The sequence below is a fragment of the Xiphophorus maculatus genome, chromosome 4, assembly GCF_002775205.1.
Source record: "Xiphophorus maculatus strain JP 163 A chromosome 4, X_maculatus-5.0-male, whole genome shotgun sequence".
NCBI classification, from domain to species: Eukaryota; Metazoa; Chordata; class Actinopteri; order Cyprinodontiformes; family Poeciliidae; genus Xiphophorus; species Xiphophorus maculatus.
Genome location: NC_036446.1, coordinates 20,866,759 through 20,885,979, shown reverse-complemented (window position 1 = coordinate 20,885,979; position 19,221 = coordinate 20,866,759). Strand labels below are relative to the sequence as shown.

At 36.5% G+C, this 19,221-nt stretch overlaps 2 protein-coding genes across 3 annotated transcripts; one reads left to right on the top strand and one right to left on the bottom strand.

Annotated features, from left to right (window-relative positions):
• Positions 1-5,541: 5,541 nt before the first annotated feature.
• ca7 (carbonic anhydrase 7) lies at positions 5,542-11,768 on the bottom strand. 2 transcript variants are annotated; one of them, XM_005806742.2, is made up of 7 exons: positions 11,686-11,768; positions 10,994-11,191; positions 8,217-8,335; positions 7,882-7,977; positions 7,049-7,111; positions 6,790-6,945; positions 5,542-6,370 (listed from the first exon to the last, which is right to left on the bottom strand). In XM_005806742.2, the coding sequence occupies exons 1-7, from the start codon at positions 11,720-11,722 to the stop codon at positions 6,251-6,253; spliced, it is 789 nt and encodes a 262-aa protein (XP_005806799.1). In that variant the 5' UTR covers positions 11,723-11,768; the 3' UTR covers positions 5,542-6,250. The 2 variants fall into 2 exon arrangements, with proteins under 2 accessions (XP_005806799.1, XP_023187593.1); XM_023331825.1 differs by having other exon boundaries at positions 6,794-6,945.
• A 2,292-nt stretch (positions 11,769-14,060) lies between these two features.
• Positions 14,061-18,969, top strand: nae1 (NEDD8 activating enzyme E1 subunit 1). The gene is made up of 20 exons (XM_005806741.3): positions 14,061-14,151; positions 14,555-14,658; positions 14,741-14,801; positions 14,890-14,920; positions 15,088-15,159; positions 15,377-15,456; positions 15,578-15,687; positions 15,865-15,974; positions 16,075-16,137; positions 16,238-16,301; positions 16,408-16,499; positions 16,601-16,657; positions 16,775-16,908; positions 17,008-17,083; positions 17,437-17,476; positions 17,806-17,892; positions 18,009-18,101; positions 18,198-18,312; positions 18,395-18,444; positions 18,547-18,969. The coding sequence occupies exons 1-20, from the start codon at positions 14,102-14,104 to the stop codon at positions 18,654-18,656; spliced, it is 1,599 nt and encodes a 532-aa protein (XP_005806798.1). The 5' UTR covers positions 14,061-14,101; the 3' UTR covers positions 18,657-18,969.
• Positions 18,970-19,221: the final 252 nt, after the last annotated feature.

Genomic DNA, 19,221 nt, shown 5'->3' with positions numbered 1-19,221 from the left:
ATTTCCATTCCTAAGATCTGTACTCTTCCATATAAAGCATTCACAGATTGATGTTAGGCCCTGAAATATTTCTGCTACAGAGTTAAAATATATTTAAAAATGGTACATGACAACACAATGCCTAAAAAGGTTTGGTCTGTTAATAATTTACACCTGTGAAGCTGAACAGTTTTTCATGTTTATTATAATAATGGGTTTCTGTGAGTGAAGATTTACATGACCTCTTCATATGTGATTGAAACAGCTGCAATGCTTCTATATTTCTGACCGTCAAGTCTGTGGAGTCAGTGTTGCATTTCTACTCAGCCGGCCAAGCAGGAGCAGCGCTGATTTTAAGCAGACGTGTTTGAAATAAATAGGGGTGACTGAGATCTGATGCAGTGCCGGCTGTGTGAGTTTCCATAGACACAATGCAAACACTAGCTCTCAGATTGACTCAGGAGTCTGGAAGGGTCACTGAGTAGAGACATTTGAGCTTTCTGAAGACCTTGTGGGTGTTTCCCGCTCAGAATATGTCATGACTAAATCCTCGGAAACCCCACACTGGCATGATCTAAAGTCAGAGATCAGGACCAGGAGTCATATCCTGCACTACTCTGGTGTATTCTGATAATCTCAGGTTAAAAATAGAAACCGAGGCTGAAAAAATAGGTTTTACAGATAAAAGGCTCCATAAATAACAGCTTTTATGGTATATAAGTTGACACTAATGTGTTGGATAATGGATTGTGACCTCTCTCCCATGACAATAAAGCTTTGTTTTCTTTATCCCAACCAAGTGGCTTAGAGGTACCTTTGTTTCTCCTTCAGCTGTGATTTACAGTATACTGAGTAAAGCAAGGCCACCATAGCTGGTGTATATACATAACCCTGAAATGTTGTGTACTGTTTGGCAAGTTGTCATAGCTTCATCTCAAACGTGACCATGAGCAACGATGAAGGCCACAAATCATCAAACGCAGGTGATGTATGTGTGTTTTTCTGTCTGATTTGGACATGACCAGGTGTCCTCACGGAACAAGCCCAGATATAAAGCTAATTAAAGCTCCTTCATGAAAAGAGAAAGCACACGTGCCACTGTGGAGGGCAGAGTTAGGCATCAGATATTGTCATAGTACGATTTTATTTTCTGAGAGGGTGATGGCGATGCATCACTGGCTCATGGACAAGTAGGGGCGATATGAGCTGGCCAAAGCATTTGTTTGGTGTGTGCTGTTTGAATCCATGGCAACCGTAGCATGGCTGCGTCCTCTGTTAGATAGAATCTCTATCTTTGGCAGTGTGGAGAAATTTAACGACTCAGGAGCTCAGCATCCTTTCTTCATCTGTAGTGATGGAAAACGATGATTGTAACTACATCTCTGGGCTGTGGACTTGAAGGTCAGATTTGTAGTTCAGGTCAAACAAAGTTAGGACTGTGGTTCAGTAACACACGCGCCTTTGCATCACCATCACAATAAAAGATACATCATTTCCTTCTTATCAAATTTTGTGATTAATACAATAATCTTGTTAAGTAAAAAGATTAAGTGGTCACAGTGTTGCTCTTGCATAAGACTGTATTGGTCCAAGTAAACAGCGCTCACAACAAGAGCCCAAAATCCTGCATTCAAAGTTTTGCCCCTAATAGTCCTCAAGTTTGCAGCTGCAGTAAAAGATGACACCATTTTTTTAAGAAAAAATGTGTTCCTACAGCGTTTAATGGTGCCTTGTGTAGATTTTTGGATATGTTTTGTGTACAAAAATTAAAGATAACTGTGATTTTATGAATGCTGACCATTTTTTTGTTTTGTTTTGTTTTGTTTTTTGGCATGTACTCACTGGTTGTTGTACTAGATTTTGACTTTAGTTTTGATTTATCTTTGGTGATGAGCTCAGAGTGTTTGAGCTTGTGAGGCCTCCGTGCCAGCTCCCCAATCTGCAGGCTCCATTGCGGATTTTTATTAAATTGGAGCCTCTCCTCCTCAAAGTGTAAGAAGAAATATGTTGGTAAATTTTAAAAAAAGACTACTGTCAGGGTATGATTAACCTGGGGCTTAATTGTACGCAAAAATCCGAGTTTACTTAACAATTAGGCCTGTTAGATAAATAGAACCACACAACTTTGTATCACAGCTTCAACATTAAAAGGCACTTTTTTGAAATTAAAAATTTAGAAAGCTGTGATCACAGGGGAAACAACAACATAACAGCATACTTCAATAAAATTACAGAATGTGCAAACTCCACATAGAATGTACATGCACATTCACAATCTACTTTTTTTATATATATGTACGTATATATTTACACTTATATATGTTCCACAGAAATGCAAATAACATTATTTTGGAATGTATTTCTGCTGGAAACAGCACGTATTTCACGGTGCTGTTCAGACTTTGCTGTATGTGGGGAAAAAAAGTCACTATGATAAGCAAGTAGATAACGTACTGCTAAAAATACATGTGACTGACTCTATTTCTGAGGTTTGACTGTAATATCATCTTACACGGCACATCGATTGTGGCTGAGGATGATGTGCCCGCTCAGGTATTCTCTGTCTCAATAAAGCTCAATGATGCTATTTTAGATTTATTATTTGGGAATTTATTATGAGGGAAATATACTTCACATACCCATTTGCATCCTTAATATATTATCTGCACTCTGACTGTATTTATTTTAGGGAGACAACACATGAAAATAAAATCAATCCTTGTAACGTAACCCTTTTGACTCAAGCAGGGATTGCACACATCTCAGAGGGCAGACAAAGACAAGGTCAAATGTTATTGATTGAGATACAGAAAAACAAAGCAGCCACTGAAGAAATAGCATTTGCTTTCGCTCTACTCACTCTATTGATCTTTGGATCATTTTATTGTCCTGCCTATATAACCTTAATTTTAAATATCATGGTTTTATTATGTATTTTATTGCTCGTAACTAAGCTAGTGAAACATAGATTGGTTCAAGCTGCTTCATGCAAAACACATCAAATGTTGCCACCTAGAGGTTGTTCTAAAAAAAATTATAATTGATTGTTTTTACACAAAAGACACACAAACACATGAAAAGAAAGTCTGCTTATTGTGAATTACAGAAATAACTATGGTAATAGTAAAGTTATTCTGATTTAGCCTGTGATGATTTATTTTGTGTGTGTGTGTTTTTTTATTGGTTTGTTGTGGGGGGGGACTTTTACCTTTTTTCTTAAGCAAAACACTTTTTTGAGTTAATTTCCCTATTTAAATGGGATTATTTTTTTCTGTTTTTAATATGGACTTAAATTTATTTTTTTATATACACATCAAAAACATTTATACAAAGGTACAATTTCCAAACATTACTATATCTTGCCATCTGCTGGGCCAATAATGCTATAGCTCAAAGACAACATGCTGATAGAAAAAGATAAAGTGCTCCATTTGTTAACTCAGTGAAAACAACACAAAATTCATTCAAGAGAAATTGTTTCCTTTTTGAAAAATAAATATCATGTAATCAAATATGCATATATGGATGACCAGAACAACCTAAACCAAGAGCAAACACAGAAATGTATAGCTTAAATATTTCAATTGGGTAGTGTGACAACAAATTCAACATGGAGGGCATACATTTCCATTATTACATAATTCTTTAAATTATGAATTACAAAAGCATTAGTTACTATCCACACTGTATTTTTGCTCTATTTTTTTCTAGAGTACAACACAATTTTATATTTTTTTCAAATATGTTTTCTTTGTTCTTTGCAGTCCTAACACAATTAGCACAGCATTTTATTTTTTTATCAGAATATTTTAAAAATACTTTCCTGTCTTTTATAATCTTTAAAGATGCATTTTCTCCAAGGATATCCTTCCTGTTGCATTTTCTTTCCCAATTGATTTCACTAAGCTCCTTTACTTCCATCTCTTCATTCACATCACAGCGTTAATTTGCAAAATGTAAATACAGAGGCGAAGCCCTGAGGCAGTTGGCTAACTTGGCTATCTTTCAAACTATATTCTGGGCTCTGGTTTTTACCAGCACATCAACAATGACCTGAAGGTGATTCATAAAATCAATGTCTGTGCAGCTTTTTCCCAATAAAGCCACAAAGACATTTCCTATAAACTATAAACTGCAGATCTTCATGCACTTCTGGGATCATAATTTTGATTAAGACAACTGTGCATTTGAGTATGTTATGCTATGATTATCCAACCATATTTAATCTGTTTTTAATGTATGCTTTTGTAAGTTTATCGTCTTTCCATTCCCAACAAATCATTATAAAACAAAAAATGAATAAAAGCTATAATTCTCAATGCCTCTTTCATGAAAACAATACTGCAAAGGCAGGACGGCCTTTAAAATCTATGGATAATGAATGAAGGGCAATGAGAGGAAACCTGCAGGAGGAGCAACTCTCAGAATCAGCAAACAATTTACATAAGCAGAACAGGGAATCAAAATGCAAACAGCAAACAACCTGGAGGGAAAGAGTTCAGATTAATCAGGTTCCAGGGGATAAGGTTTCAGGGAAGCATGACAGAAACATGTTCAGGGACTATATACCAACTGATACAGCTGAAATGCTGCCATTAAGCCTTTACTAATGTTTTATTCAAATGTCCATTTACAATGTTTTTGATATGTCAGCACTTTTCCATTCATTAATGGGATACACCTTTAAATATCTTTAAAATGAACATGTGGTGGCCACAAAAGATTAATCTTTCACAAGTTTCTCATCTTCCCTGATTGGTGGGAGTTTTGCCAAACTAAAGATAGTAGAGTAGCTAAAAACATGGAGGGTTAATTGGACTGCACCACCAGTTCCTTATAAAGAGGGGGAATATATATTTTTTTAAATTTAAATACCTTTTTGTATTCTAGCAGCAATGACTTGTATTTATTTTGTTTTCCCTTCATTTGAGTTTAGTTTATTATTATTAACTAAACTCACTGCCATTCTCTTATAGTTAGCCATGCATGTCCTGAGTTATATTATTTGTGTTAATGTGGTGTGATCAGCCATTACAACTCCTTGTATGTCATCATCCCTTTTAATGATGAACTATGTTTTCCCTGCTCAGTTTGTTTGCCAAGTTTTTTTCTTTTTTTGCCAGTGTTTGGTTTTCTTTAACTTCTGTTACGAGTTTGGCATTTATTTATGTATTTTTTTTGTACTCAAAACCCCAGAACAACTTAAAGTAACAAAGTTGTGTATTCAGTCAGTAAATAACTGGCTACAGTGTATGCGTCGTCTCTCCATCATACATTCCTCCGGGCTTGGATTTGGCTACTGATTACCTTGAACTCAGCACTGGTTCTTGTCACCACTATGAGGGAGATTAAACATTTGCTTGAACAGCCTCAGCTTCAAGAAAAAAAAAACCCTGAATTATCTGGAAGAAATCTGTTTGTGCTATTTGGTCAGTTAATATCTTATTAACAGAGTTTGGGGCCTTATAAGTCTTCAATCATGACTCACATGCTGGATAGCAATGTTCCAGAAAGTGAAAAGTCAAACTTCTGATCCTTACAAAAAATAGTGGAAAACTGAGAAAAGGATATTTAGAATTTTATTTTCTTCAAGAGAAATTTCAGATAGATACATTATAAAAATCTTTAAGCCACCCAGAAATTACATCTCTTGCAACAAAAATACAATAACTTAAGAGCCACTTCTCAGTTGGGTGTCAAACACTGTTATTGCCACCACATCATAATATATCTCAAAAATAGATCTTGTTAGAAACATTTTAAAATATTTATCAACAAGGTACCTGAGAAATCCATGTCCCATTTTGATTTATGGACAACAGAGCAGTTTAAGCCACAGGCTGGATAAACAGTTGATAAAGGATCAGGCTTTTGGCAGCCTGTAGATCTGGCTGCTACTCATTTCACAGTGTTGCTTGCTTTCTTCGATTAACTGCTGCTGGCGTTGGAGTGCAAACCAGGCTTTATCTTCAACTTAAAGGCTTAAATAAATTTCTTTTAAAATTTAACAACAAATTTCTTGTGATATCTTTAAAACCTTTTAGAAAATATTATTTACAAATTCTCAAAGATTTCAGATCGAAAAAAAAAACTGCATTTCTGTTCTGACAGAAACTTACTCCTGCTAATGTTACTTTGTGCAAAATGGATCAAAAAAGCTTTTGGAGAAACTACAACGGCAGTAAAAGTATACTTGCAATAAAGCACGCCCCATCCCACAAACACAAAAACTGATTTTGACTTCTACAAGTTGATATGCACAGAGGTGAACTTAATTGGAGGAACGTACTAGCCTCTCTTTGAGAGGCTGAGGAGGCCTGAAGTTGTTTTCCATGCGCATCCTCTGACCATCCTCTTCACCACTGAACTGGAGCAGTCGGAACATCCCCAGCTGCACGTTTAGACACAAAGACATGACATGTAGTTTTCACCATTAAATTCAGTGCAACATATTTAGGCTTCTATAGTAACACAAGTTGAATTATAGGGCTAAAAATCTGCTTCCCTCCTCCCTACAACAAAACATTTCCTTATTGGACTCGCATCTTGCTGTGCATGAGTACCACCACATGAATGAACATATTACTACTATCAATTTCACGGTATGATATTTTAGTTTAATGTTTAACAACAACAAAAAGCGATAGTGATAATTCTACATACATCTGTAAATTATTTTTTGTGATAATAAAAGAAAAGGCCACTTCCCACAGGTCCACCATTTCTACCAGATGACATGACATGGATTAAAAACAACAAATGTCGTTTGAATTTAAGAGTTTAGAGATAAACTGTTGGGAATGTCCTCACTTGCTTTTCCGAGACCACGATCGGCTCTTTCAGGACAATCCAGATGACGCTCTCGTGTAAGGGAGGTGTGGTCAGTGACCCCAGGTAGGTCCAGTAGTGGAGGTTGCTGGGTAGGAGGCACTTGGGATTGAAACCTTTGAAATCTGTGGAGCTGCCCTGTAGGAAAAGTAAATAACATAACCACCAACAACAGCTTTTAAAATGCGCTTATAAGGGAGAGAAAATGTAATAAATGTAAGCAGTAAAATACGAGACTCACCTTAAATTTCACCATGTACAGAGCATCAGTTATCATGTGAAGCCATCTGTGGTCATCACCTAGCTAACAGAACAGACTGGTTCTTAAAACTGATATTTGTGTATTTAGAGAAACTTTTACAATCTTTTTCCTTCATTTGTTGGTGGGCTAAAAAACAAATTGCATGCGTTAATTTTGCTAGATCGTGATTAGGTTTGATTAAAAGATATAATTTTGATTGGGCTTTTATTTCCATTCACACTGGATTAGATGAATGTTGGATCTCCAAGCCTTCTGCAACATATTGCAAAGACTGTCCATGGGATCAAATGCAACAGTTAAAGCAAAAGTGACGACTCAGACTTTACAAATCGGGTCAAATGAATTGCTCACGACATTAAAATGTTGAAACAAAAGTTAAACCAGATTGCAGACCATTATATTTGAATCTTTCTAAAAACAGATCTGATATCTTTTCACGGATAGAGTATGATAAGGCTGCTAAAAGAATAAGTCATGCACAACATTAGATATGGGTAAGAAAAAAACTGATAAAGTTTTGAAGCAGTTTTACGATTTGTCATTTTAACCGACAGTATCTGCTTAGCCAGATCCAACTGATTATCATTTCCTACCAGACAAACTCCATCACCTACCGAGCAGCAAAAGCTATTACGCCAGCTTTGTCAGATATTTTAATAATCTAAACTGAAGTACAACGTTTCTTAATAGTGTGGGAGAAAAAAAGTCTAAAACCAATACACAAATTTATTGAATTTACAACACTCACACCTTAAAAACTTCAAAAATATGATGGGATGAAACTACAATTGGACATGCATTAAATGTTGTACCTTTAAAAAGATGCCAAGAACAGCAAGGCCATCAGGAGCCGTTGCTGCTTCCTCAAACGTCTTGTACTTGTCAGCATTCCAGTGAACTAAATGCAACTAAAGAAAGAAATAAGCAGAAAAACTAAATTAGGAACAAATATCTGCTTTCTCTGATGGGGTGACATGTCCATAGCAGTCATACATCAACAGGATTTTATGAAAATAAACTAAAATCCAAAAAGACCTGTCTTTATTCTTCAATTAACCGTACAAGTTAACAGATGTTACCCATGTCTACTGGATCTATTTAGTTACCAGCAAGCTAAGAACTGAAGGTTTTAAATCCAAACACAGACCTCGGATGCATAGCCGGCTCCGGCTACAGTGTGCTCAGATCCTTCACATCCCTTTTCACCCCAGTGGAAGTGAAACTGCTTGAGTCTATAAGGGTTGTCAAGAGGGCCTCCTTGAATCACTGTAGGCAGAAAGAGGAAAGTGAGAAAAATAATTTGGAAGTCACACATGACATCAGCTGTGCCTTCACACTCTTTCAGGAAGTGTTATAGAAATGCCTTCCTGGCACAGAGTACCATGTAAAAGGCATCAAACACAGCCTGGCACCTTCCTCCAGAGATGCAACAAGACGAGTCAGTGCAGTAACATCCATTAAACCACATTTTTCACTTTATGTTTTTTGCAGTTTTCAGTTTACATGAACACTGTCATAATAAACATCATGGAAGATGATGCCGATTCAGTCCCAGTATATCGTCTTTCCTTACCTCTGTGTTGCTGACCTGTATGTTCTCTGGGTACTTCATCCTCCCACAGCTTCAATTTGGGAATAACATGGTTATACAAGTCAGGTTCTCCGTCTTCCTCAATAATCTAAAGTCATTAGTCCAGCTTAGGTGCGTCTGCGTGGTTCCATTTCTTTATTTTCTTAAAAGCCACTGATAAAACTTATGCCAAATATGCATCTTTCTCTTGATGACAAAGGTTACAAAGGTGCAAAGCAGAAACATTTAGAAGCCAAGTGCACAATGGGATCTTTCCCAAAGCACTAAAGAAACCCCCTTTTTTCTGGCCATATTAAAACAATTATACTTATTGCTGGCAATCACAGTTGTTGGGATTACGTTTAAAATTTCCAATAAGAATTCATTCACATCTGCAGAAGTTTTAAAGTTTTCCCACACTTTGCAAGTTGCCAATACACATTTGAAAATAACATTACTCTTCTGGTAAATACTTTTATTTTATATTTTGACCATGTATGGTAAAATGTAGACAACTCTTCCGTTAACTCAAGTTTTGTTCACTATTCCCTATGTTCAGTGCCATTTTGATGTTCACCATCTTTGTTTGGGCTCCTCAGTCATAAACATCTATATCCGACCTGAACAACAAGAGAACCATTAAAAATATTACCAACTGAGAAGAGTTTGAAATCATGGCAGCTAGTGTCCACAAAATGTTACACTGTGGTAGTTCTTTGCAAACATTATCTTGCACATTTACAATTGTGATTTGTTACACTGTTCAGAACTACTGCAGATTGATATTCTTAAAGCAAATAAGCCATATTTTGCACATCTTCGCATTGGAACATAATTCCTTGACGCTAAAAGCCGGCTCAATCCCTTTGGCTGCACTTCAACAAGCTCATTGTGCTGTTGAATTCTGAACTTCAGAGACCACAATCAGGAAGGACTGTTAATAAAGTCAGGCTCCATCACAATCAGCCCTTTCTTTCTTACCTCGTTTGAACATTAATGAGTTTCCGCACACAAATTTTTAAAATTTGCTTATGATTTGACTATGGCAGATTCCATAGGCAACACAGAGAAACAAATTACAAAATATACATATGAAACAACTCACACTTTGGCACATGAAAACTAATTACTGTCTTTAAATGTAAGGAAAGCTAAAGTAGTTATCACTGAATTTATCAACACTACTACCTGGAGTTTTGAGAACTTTCTACTTAACACCGATGAAAAATTGCAACTGTTCTGGTTAGCTTCCCAAAGACAACAACTTTCCATGTTTTGAGTTTAAAAATCAACAACAGGCAAACAATCTAAATCAGGTTAAAACCTAAAAAAATAAGACGTTCATCAAAAAGCTCATGTGAGAAAGGTAAGGTCTGAATATGGTAAATATAAAAAGGCATGTGCCTCAAAATGTTCTCCCAGCATGTGAAAAATAAAAAAAAGTTTTGATAATCGTTCATGCATGAAACTAAACGTGATCCAAGAAAATAAAAAAGCCTGATTTTTTTTGTATGAATTTACCCATTATAATTTTAACTTGTCATCATTATTTTTTATCCATAAAAAAATAATGGGTAATTATTTTTTACCCATACAAATTAAAGATCTTGATAAATGTACTCAATTGGCACCAATTTCATGTGTTTTGCAAGTGGTTGTGTGTGCTATAGTTGTGTCCAATACTGAAATGCCACTTTTGCAATTTGTCTGAATTATTTTCCTTTTCCCAGATAGATAATTTCCCAAAATCACACTTCATATCCCAAAGCAACTCGCAAGCAATTTGAAGAGTTTGGGAGACATTGGAGAAGACTCAGTACTGCTTGTGTTTCCTTGCTGGTCATTTCTTTAATCCATTATTTCCATACATTTGCTTGCCTTGTGGAAATTCTGTGTGGAACTGCCCAAGCTTCTGTACTTATCATTCATGGTGATTGCAGGGTGGCCATCACGCATCCAGCCAGTCATAAAAACAAGCATTGTCATAATAACCACTGAGATCTCCGACAGGTTATTATATCTTTTGTCCAGCAGACAGATCTTCATAAACTGTTAGCTGCACTTTCCTGCCTCGTAATCAGAGGTTTATTTTCAGCCTTTTATTATGATCAGTAATACACCTGGTTTGCACTTTGCAAAACTTGTTGTCCTTTGCTTTCAGTACAGATTTTTACAGCATGTTTGCAACAGCAGATAAGAGAGTGACATCATCTCTGAACTATGACCACCATTAAAAGCTGCAAGGTGATCTTTAAACATTGTCCCTGCAAAGCAATGTGACAATTTCAGAGGCAAAAAATTCTGACAAAACCTGCAGGGGAAAATAAGAATGTCAACAAACAGATTATTCTCACCTGAGCGGTCATCAGAGTCATTAAACTCCACAACTACAGAGTGTCCATTGTTAGCGATGTTAAGAGATGTACACCGGTCATACTTCAGGAAAATAGGACCCAGGCTGCTGTCACGTCTAGCCTCATCAGGAATGATGTCAATGGGAGACTGGCGGTTTCCTTTGGCAACTGGGAACTGTCTGTGCCATGCTGAAGGACCTTTAAATTACAGGGGTGAGGGGGATAAAACCCATATTTTTACAAGAGCTTCAATTAATTTAAGGCATAAAGTAAAATCATGTCCCTGCACATGCTAAGATCAAAAATAAAATAGTTTTTCTTTTGTCCCCGTGACAAAATAAAACCCATACCTCAAAATCTACCCTAGAAATTTTACAATTCAACATCAGACTTGTGTGCAAAACAAATGAGTAAAGACTCACTCATTCTTAAAAACTGTCAGAAATCATTATTTATTAGTCGTTTCCCCTCTCAGAAGTCCAGGGCAAACTCAACAGCAGATTCTCAAGTTAAAGTGACAGCGGTCACCCTGTAAAGCACCGGGTTAATCCCGGTTTAACAGCCGTCTTTGCAGGTATCCTTCCGGAGAAGCAGAGCAGGATCCGTTTGTGCAGCTAAGAAACTATTTATCACGCTGAAATCATTAAACATGTTATAGAGAGTCTGATTAAGAACTTTTTTCTTTTTTTTACCGTCCTCTTTTCCGTATCCCCAGTGGTGTCCTGTCATTGTCCTTGTTTGCGGCTTAAGTCACACTTAATGACGGCCACAGAGATCAGCCGGTGCAGCTATTGATGAAGTTTATTAAGGGGGACGGACAATTACTCCCGGTGAGACACGCCCCCTCCCGACCTCAAAAACAAATCAATCAGTAATTTATCCATTTATGGACAGACGTAGAGATTATAATTCAAGAAAGTTTGACAATTTTTATATAAATGTATCATGATTATTGTGGAAAATGTAATGAACCCTGAAATAATAGGCTGCTTCTTTCTTTTTGTGTACTGTCAGTTATTTGATAGGAAAAGTAGAAAACAAATAAGATGAAAAACAGCTTTTCTGGGTTACAGGATTTCTTCCTGGAAGGGCTTTAAGAAGGCTGAAAGGACAAAAGTAAATAGAAACAAATCAATTTTAGAAGTATTAAAGTTTGATTTTAAGTAAAACACGAATAAAGATTTGCTGCTAAGTTAAAATTTGCTGCAAATAATGACTTTAAAAATTAAAACTTTGGGGTTGTTTTTGCTCGTTATGTTCTATAAATGTTGTCACTAGTATGATGTGCTCACATAATCAATATGTGGGCACCAATTACTTGTCAGCATATAGCGAAGTTTGAATTGCTCAACACATCCAGGGCCCATGAAGCCCTTTACAAAAGTTGTCATCAGATGTATGAAGTAAATATTGCAATCTTTCGAAAATCGTACATCAAACCAATTTTCTATCAATGCATTTGCGCCATATATTTAAATTCTGACCCAAAATCAATGCCTCTTATTAAGATGTTACTTTTTGTCAAGTTAAAATGTTGGACCACTTTCATTTATCAATTTCCCTATTTTAAATATTCTCACGTTGAATTAAAATATATTTTTCGAGCAAAATGCAAGAAATTTTAATTGAAAGGAAAAGACAGTTACCAAACTGAAAAAAATCTACAGTAATTACATCAAAACTTTATACTACAGTACGGAGCCCTCTAGGGGACATGGGAATTTTTTTTTTCTTTTGCGTTCCCTCGCAAAACTTTGCTTTCCTTTGCAATACTGTACTGTTCCCGATCAGTTATGCGGCATAATTGAATACTATAAGCCTTTCTTACGGTGGCCAAACAGTTAATAATAATAAGTTTTAATAACTGAGGCTCTGTAAGAGCCATATGAATGAAATAAGTAATTATTGATATGACAGGAGCACGCGACTTTGACACTTGGGTGGTGGGTGTGTCGATGTGGGCGTGGCTGTCATCAAGGATGAATGGGAAGGTTACTGGCCTGCTGGCTTTGTGTGTATGAGGAAACGGATGAGCGGGGTGGTCAGTCCTTGCAAAGTTTGGAGCATGATAATCAAAATGGATTAAATCGATAATTCTGACATAACAAAGAAATGGTTTGGAGTTTGGACAGATGAGATTCCCCGAGTTAACCTATTGCGGCCCTTTACCATAATTAGTTTGTCCTGTTTTTAATAATAAAACGTGTTTATTATTATTAAGTCTTTAGTGCAAAAAAACTGATTAAAAGTCGATTTATTCACTGCATGTTTATGTCTGCTAAGGTTGAGATGGAACTGAACATGAAAACGGCCCTTGAAACCATTCAGGCAACCAGCACAACAAAGACACAATTAAAACTGTCAGATAACTTATTACCCCGCGATAATAACTCAGAAATAGTCCAAATTAGGATGTATTTTTTCTTATTTCTTTCCTACTTACGGGAAGTTTCTGTTTATATCATAGGTTTGTGGTGCCTTTCTATCCTAAAGAAAGATATAAAACTTCAGATATTTCACAAAGAGATATTAACATTCATGGAAAACCCTCACATAATCGTGTATTAAAGCAGTAAGTACGGCGGCCACCGTAAGAAAGGTTTACAGTATTCAATTATCCCATATAACTAATCAGTACAGTATTGCGAGGGAACGCAAAAGAAAAAAAAATCCCCATGTCCCCTAGAGGGCTCCGTAGTACCGTACCGTACAAATTGGCCACCTAATTGTTAAAAAAAAAAAAAAAAAAACCTAAGCTTTAAAACTTCCCTGGATTCACCACAAAATCGCACAGAATTTTATAAAGCATATTTTATACACTTTTGTGCAATATTTATTTGTCTATGATTTGATGCTTTCCACAATATGTACTCGTCTTTCAACCTTCACCTAACCCAAGTTAAAATAAAATACATTCCAAAATAAATATATATATATTATATATAAAAATATATCTATAAAAATATAAATTAATTATTTCTAAAGTTATTTCCAGTATTTCTTTTGTCGAAAGTGCGCAAGCGGATCATCGCTCAGCCACATTCGTGTCGAATCTGACGTCGCGGAAGTAAAACTAGAGTCATCAACGTAAGTCATTTTAAAGCTATCATGGCAGCCACCAAAGGCTCCAAAGAGCAAAAATACGACAGACAGCTGCGGTAAGTTTTATAAGTTTCTTGGTATTTACTAAGAAACAGGTCTTTGTGTAGGTACATGTCATGGATAGTTATTCTCGGAGGTATCAGAACACGTCGTTAGACAAGCTGAGGTCCCGTGTTAGCATTAGCTTGCTTTGCTTTATTTTCTATCAGCATCGTTGGCTTTGAGGTTGATGGGATAAATATCGGTTTTGACTTTGGTTTCAATCAGAGGAAACAGCATTTCTTCTACCATTTGTTTCCGCGTTCCAACCTCCAAATACTGATGTAATGGTTTAAAATAAATATGAATAGAATAAGAGATGATATCACAGTTGTTTTTGCAAAGTGTATCGGCTGGACATGATTGGTGTTATTCAGTAAAATGAAATCACATGTTCCTTGTTGTGTTTCCCACCATCAGTCTGTGGGGTGACCATGGACAGGAAGCTCTGGAGAACGCTCATGTATGTCTCATCAATGCCACAGCCACTGGAACGGAGATCCTGAAGAATTTGGTGCTACCAGGTAAGCAGATTATGTTTGTGATGGGTGCTGCTAATGGAGACAAAAACAGTTGTCTGATTGGGTGAAATTATATGTTTGACAGGGATTGGAGCTTTCACCATTGTAGATGGACATACAGTTGCTGGGGAAGATGTAGGAAATAAGTAAGAGTTTATTATTATTAACAGCTGAGCTGAAATGTCTAATTACAGATACAGTTTAAATAACTATCTTTGTTATTTTGTCTTGCAGCTTTTTCCTTAGCAGCAACAGCATTGGAAAGGTTGGCATACATGGAATTTTTCCGATTGAAGTTCTTGTTGTCACAGTTTCTACAAATTGTCTGTGTATCTCTGCACATATTCATGCTTATGTGTCAGGTCGTAATGTTATGGTTAATGGGGAAAAATTAAGTGAAGTTTGACGCTGAGTGGTGTTTTGGTGTTGCAGAATAGAGCACAAGCTGCCACCGAGCTACTACAAGAGTTGAACAGCGACGTGTCGGGAAACTTTGTCGAGGAGGTTTGAATTCCTTTCATTTTGACAACTTCCAAAAACTTAAAATGTGAAATTCGGAAAGGAACAATGTATTTAGATTGTTGATGTTGCAAAACTGCAGACATGTTTTGGAAGAATATTCTTACATGGATGAAAGAGCAAGATTATGATAAAAGATTTAAAAATATGCTGTGTATATATAATAATATATTACTCTTGCTTGGGTTTTCTATTCCTACAGAGCCCAGACAAGCTTCTGGACAATGATCCGGAGTTTTTTCACAGATTTACAATAGTCATTGGAGTCCAGTTGCCAGAAAGGTACAAGATGTTATCCAGCTAGTTGGGCAAAAGAGCCTGAATGGCATGTTTTTTTTGTTTTTTTTTCCTGTCTGCTAACTCTCATTTTCTCTCCCTCTCTCTATCTCTAACCCGTCAACAGCACATGTTTAAGGCTCGGCTCAGTTCTGTGGAGTGCCTCTGTACCTTATCTAGTTTGTAAAACCTATGGCCTGATAGGCTACATGAGGCTAGTAGTGCAGGAGCACACAGGTAAGAGACTGGGTTCCTTATCTTAGAACTTTCTGTTATGTCACATTAACAATCAATAAGAATATTTTGATTAATGATGCTACATTAACATCTTACTCGTGCACATATACATGATCATGTGTGTAGTTAATTTGCTTCTGTATTTATAAACTATGAGTTTGCTGCCTCTCTTTTTAGTCATTGAATCTCATCCAGACAACGCATTGGAGGATCTCAGATTAGATCAACCTTTTGATGAGTTTAAGAACCACATAAACTCCTATGACCTCACAAGCATGGAAAAGAAGGTGTTGATTTGAAGTTAGCTTTCACATTAAGAGCCCTTTAAGTTATTTTTGTTCTTTTTATAACTATCAATTTCCCCTTTTCTCTCTGTTTTATTTGTAGGATCACAGTCACACCCCATGGATTATCATTGTAGCTAAATATCTGGATCGGTGGCTCAGTGAGGTGTGGAACTTAGATCTGTTATCTTTTCCTGTAGGCTCAGTTTTTATTTTGAAAGTGTTTTGTTTTCTGTCTGATACGCTTGTGGTGTTTGTGGTTGTAGCATGATGGTCAGCCACCAAAAAATTACAAGGAGAAGGAATCCTTCAGACAAATGATTCGGGAAGGTATCTGCGGACCCCTTTATTGTTTTTGTTGCCTGTTAGTCAACTGACTGAGATTTATACTTGTTTAATAAGATTTATTCTTTATTTACTTTTGTTCACATTTTAGGGATCTTGAAGAATCTGAACGGTGTTCCAGAAGATGAAGAAAACTTCGACGAAGCTATTAAGAATGTCAACACTGCGTTAAATCCAACAAAGGTGTCAGATCCTTCTATTTCTTCTATTCTATTTTCTTCTATTTAGTAGATCCAATCGGTAATTGGATCTACTTTATTTCATAATATCTCTGGTTTCTGCAGATTCCAAGTGCTGTTGAAGATCTCTTCAGTAGTGGACAATGTAACATCACAGCACAGGTTTTCTTTTTGTTTGTTTGTATCTCTGTAAATGCAAGCATTGTTAAAGGGCACAACAAATATATGTTTACATTACAAATGATCTGCATTTTAATTTGTTTCTTCCTGTGTGTTTAGTCTCCATCCTTCTGGGTGATGCTGCGAGCTGTGAAAGAGTTTGTTCACAGTGAAGGCAGTGGAAACCTTCCTGTACGAGGCACCATCCCGGACATGATAGCAGACTCTCAGAAGTTTATCAATCTCCAAAACATGTAAGTTGTGGAACATTTGGACTCCAGCTGTGAGAAAGGACTTACTGATCATGACTCAAGTTTTGAAAAGTGGCTAAACCTTTATTTATTTTATCTCAGTTACAGGGAAAAGGCCCTGCAGGATTCAGCAGCTGTTGCTAAGCATGTTGAAAGTCTACTACAGTCTGTTGGAAAGGTCAGTCATAAGTCCAAACTGTGCAGGATTATTGTGTTTAACTTTAAGGATTAAAACAAATGGACATGCATTAGCGTGTCTGTGAAGGTTTCAATAGTCTTTATTCTGTTCCTTTTATCAAATGCTAACTATTGGTACATCAGAAATGTTGTGTAGGAACCTGTTTCCTGCAAGTACTTAAATAAACAGTTATCTTCATGTGTCAAATACATTTGTAAGCCTTGTATATTAATCCAAACAGTCTTAATCACAATTTCAATTTATGTGGATCGTATTATATTTTATTTTAAAATATTCGCTTCATTTGGGACAAAACATTGTTAGCTGCTGTTTTTTCCCTCTTTTTTTAACAGCCAGCAGAGAGCATTTCTGAAAGAGACATCAAGCTGTTCTGTAAGTACTCTGTACTCAGCATTTGAAATGAAGTATATTTTCTCTGCTCATATTAATGCAGCCTTCAGCAACTTTAGTAGATCCAATTACTAATAATATTCTTTACAGTTAACAGTCGCACTGAGAACATTTAAAAAAAATTTTTTTTTTAATTCTGATCAGTTTCTTTTGCAATTTACTTGATGTCTTTTTGTCGCGTTAGCTCTTTCTGGTTATCTGAAATTATCTGCACTCAATTGAGTCCAGATCAGTGAAAATAGTTTAGTTGTGACTGCTGCACCTGCAGGAAAAATAGTTTTCTAACTGGAGGCATTTGTTTTGGTGCGTAGGTAAAAATGCAGCCTTCCTTCGTGTTGTGTGCTGCCGGTCTTTGGCTGAAGAATATCACGTGGATTCAGTAAATAAGGATGAGATAAGTAAGTCTGAGAGAAATGTATTGTTTATATAGTTTGTGTTGAAGCTGTTTCTTGAACCTTTTTCTTCACTAGTAAAGTGAAAGTAAATGATTGTAAATATCAAAATCTTTTCTCAGCTTCTTGCATGGACAGTCCAGACAGCGAGATGGTCTTCTACCTCATGCTCCGCGCTGTTGATCGCTTCTATCAGCTGCACTCTCGCTACCCAGGTATGAAACGTATTCTTTTTTTCTATTGTTGAAACGTTACAACATTTTGTCTCCTTTTTCATTTCTATGTTTTGTTTTATTTTTTCCTTATGAAAGGAGTGTATAACTACCAGGTGGAGGAAGACATCAGCAAGTTGAAGCTGTGTGTGAACAGCCTGCTGCAAGAGTACAACCTCAATGTCAACATAAAAGATGACTACATCCATGAGTTGTAAGTGCTAATCACTGCTTGACTGGCTGCTCAAAGTAGCCGTCAGAGCTGACACTAATTAGTCATAATTTAACCCCTGCAGTTGTCGATACGGTGCAGCGGAGCCACACACAGTTTCCGCATTCTTAGGAGGTAAATTCTTCCCCGAAGCATTTTCAAATCATATCCCTATAACCAATATAGTTGAACTCCTCTGTGATGTCGGCTAACATATTTTGTCATTGTTCTGTATAGGATCAGCTGCTCAGGAGGCAATCAAGATCATCAGCCACCAATTTGTGCCCTTCAACAACACTTTCATTTATAACGCCATGTCACAGACCTCTGCAACATATCAGCTATGAATACAGTCGGTATCTTTGCTAACGGAGACATCTGCAACAGTGGCAGAAAGGATGAACTTATCGTAAAAATGATTTCCATCCTTCTTGTAAGGAAGAAGATCATGAAGATGTTTTTCCTAACACCCGTCTTCACCACCTTTCTGTCCTGGAGAGATATAAACAAGCCTGATAGCGACACTTCGTTAGTTTTTTCACCTTTGTTAATACATTACGGTCTCTGCAGCACTTTGTATGCTTTCATCCCAGCTGTTTGTCATTGTGTTTGGAGCAACATCTGTAAACACATGTCTTGCTGTAAAAGATTCCAACAGTTCTTGAGTGTTGTTTGTCTTCAGTACAAATGTTGTCCCCAGCTGGTCTGCTGCTTTTAAGCAAGATAAATGGCATGTTTTGTCTAAGTTTTTTTTATTCAATGATTTCAAAATAGTCTAGTGAAAAGCTTCACTCAACCAGCTCTACATATGTAGAATCCTTACATACCTTATACAATATGCTTCACAGAGATCAGAATCAAAGGAACAAGACTAAAAATACCAGGAAATGCTGAAGTAAATATAATAGACAA

Bases quoted from the DNA above. Each gene is read 5' to 3' on its own strand.
- nae1 (XM_005806741.3), top strand. From the start codon at position 14,102: ATGGCAGCCACCAAAGGCTCCAAAGAGCAAAAATACGACAGACAGCTG. The intron at 14,802-14,889 runs GTAAGAGTTTAT...TTTGTCTTGCAG, and splicing joins GGGGAAGATGTAGGAAATAA to CTTTTTCCTTAGCAGCAACA. The intron at 15,688-15,864 runs GTAAGAGACTGG...CTCTCTTTTTAG, and splicing joins AGTAGTGCAGGAGCACACAG to TCATTGAATCTCATCCAGAC.
- ca7 (XM_005806742.2), bottom strand. From the start codon at position 11,722: ATGACAGGACACCACTGGGGATACGGAAAAGAGGACG. The intron at 11,192-11,685 runs GTAAAAAAAAGA...TGTAATTTAAAG, and splicing joins GGGATACGGAAAAGAGGACG to GTCCTTCAGCATGGCACAGA. The intron at 7,112-7,881 runs GTACAACATTTA...CTGTTCTGTTAG, and splicing joins TTCTTGGCATCTTTTTAAAG to CTAGGTGATGACCACAGATG.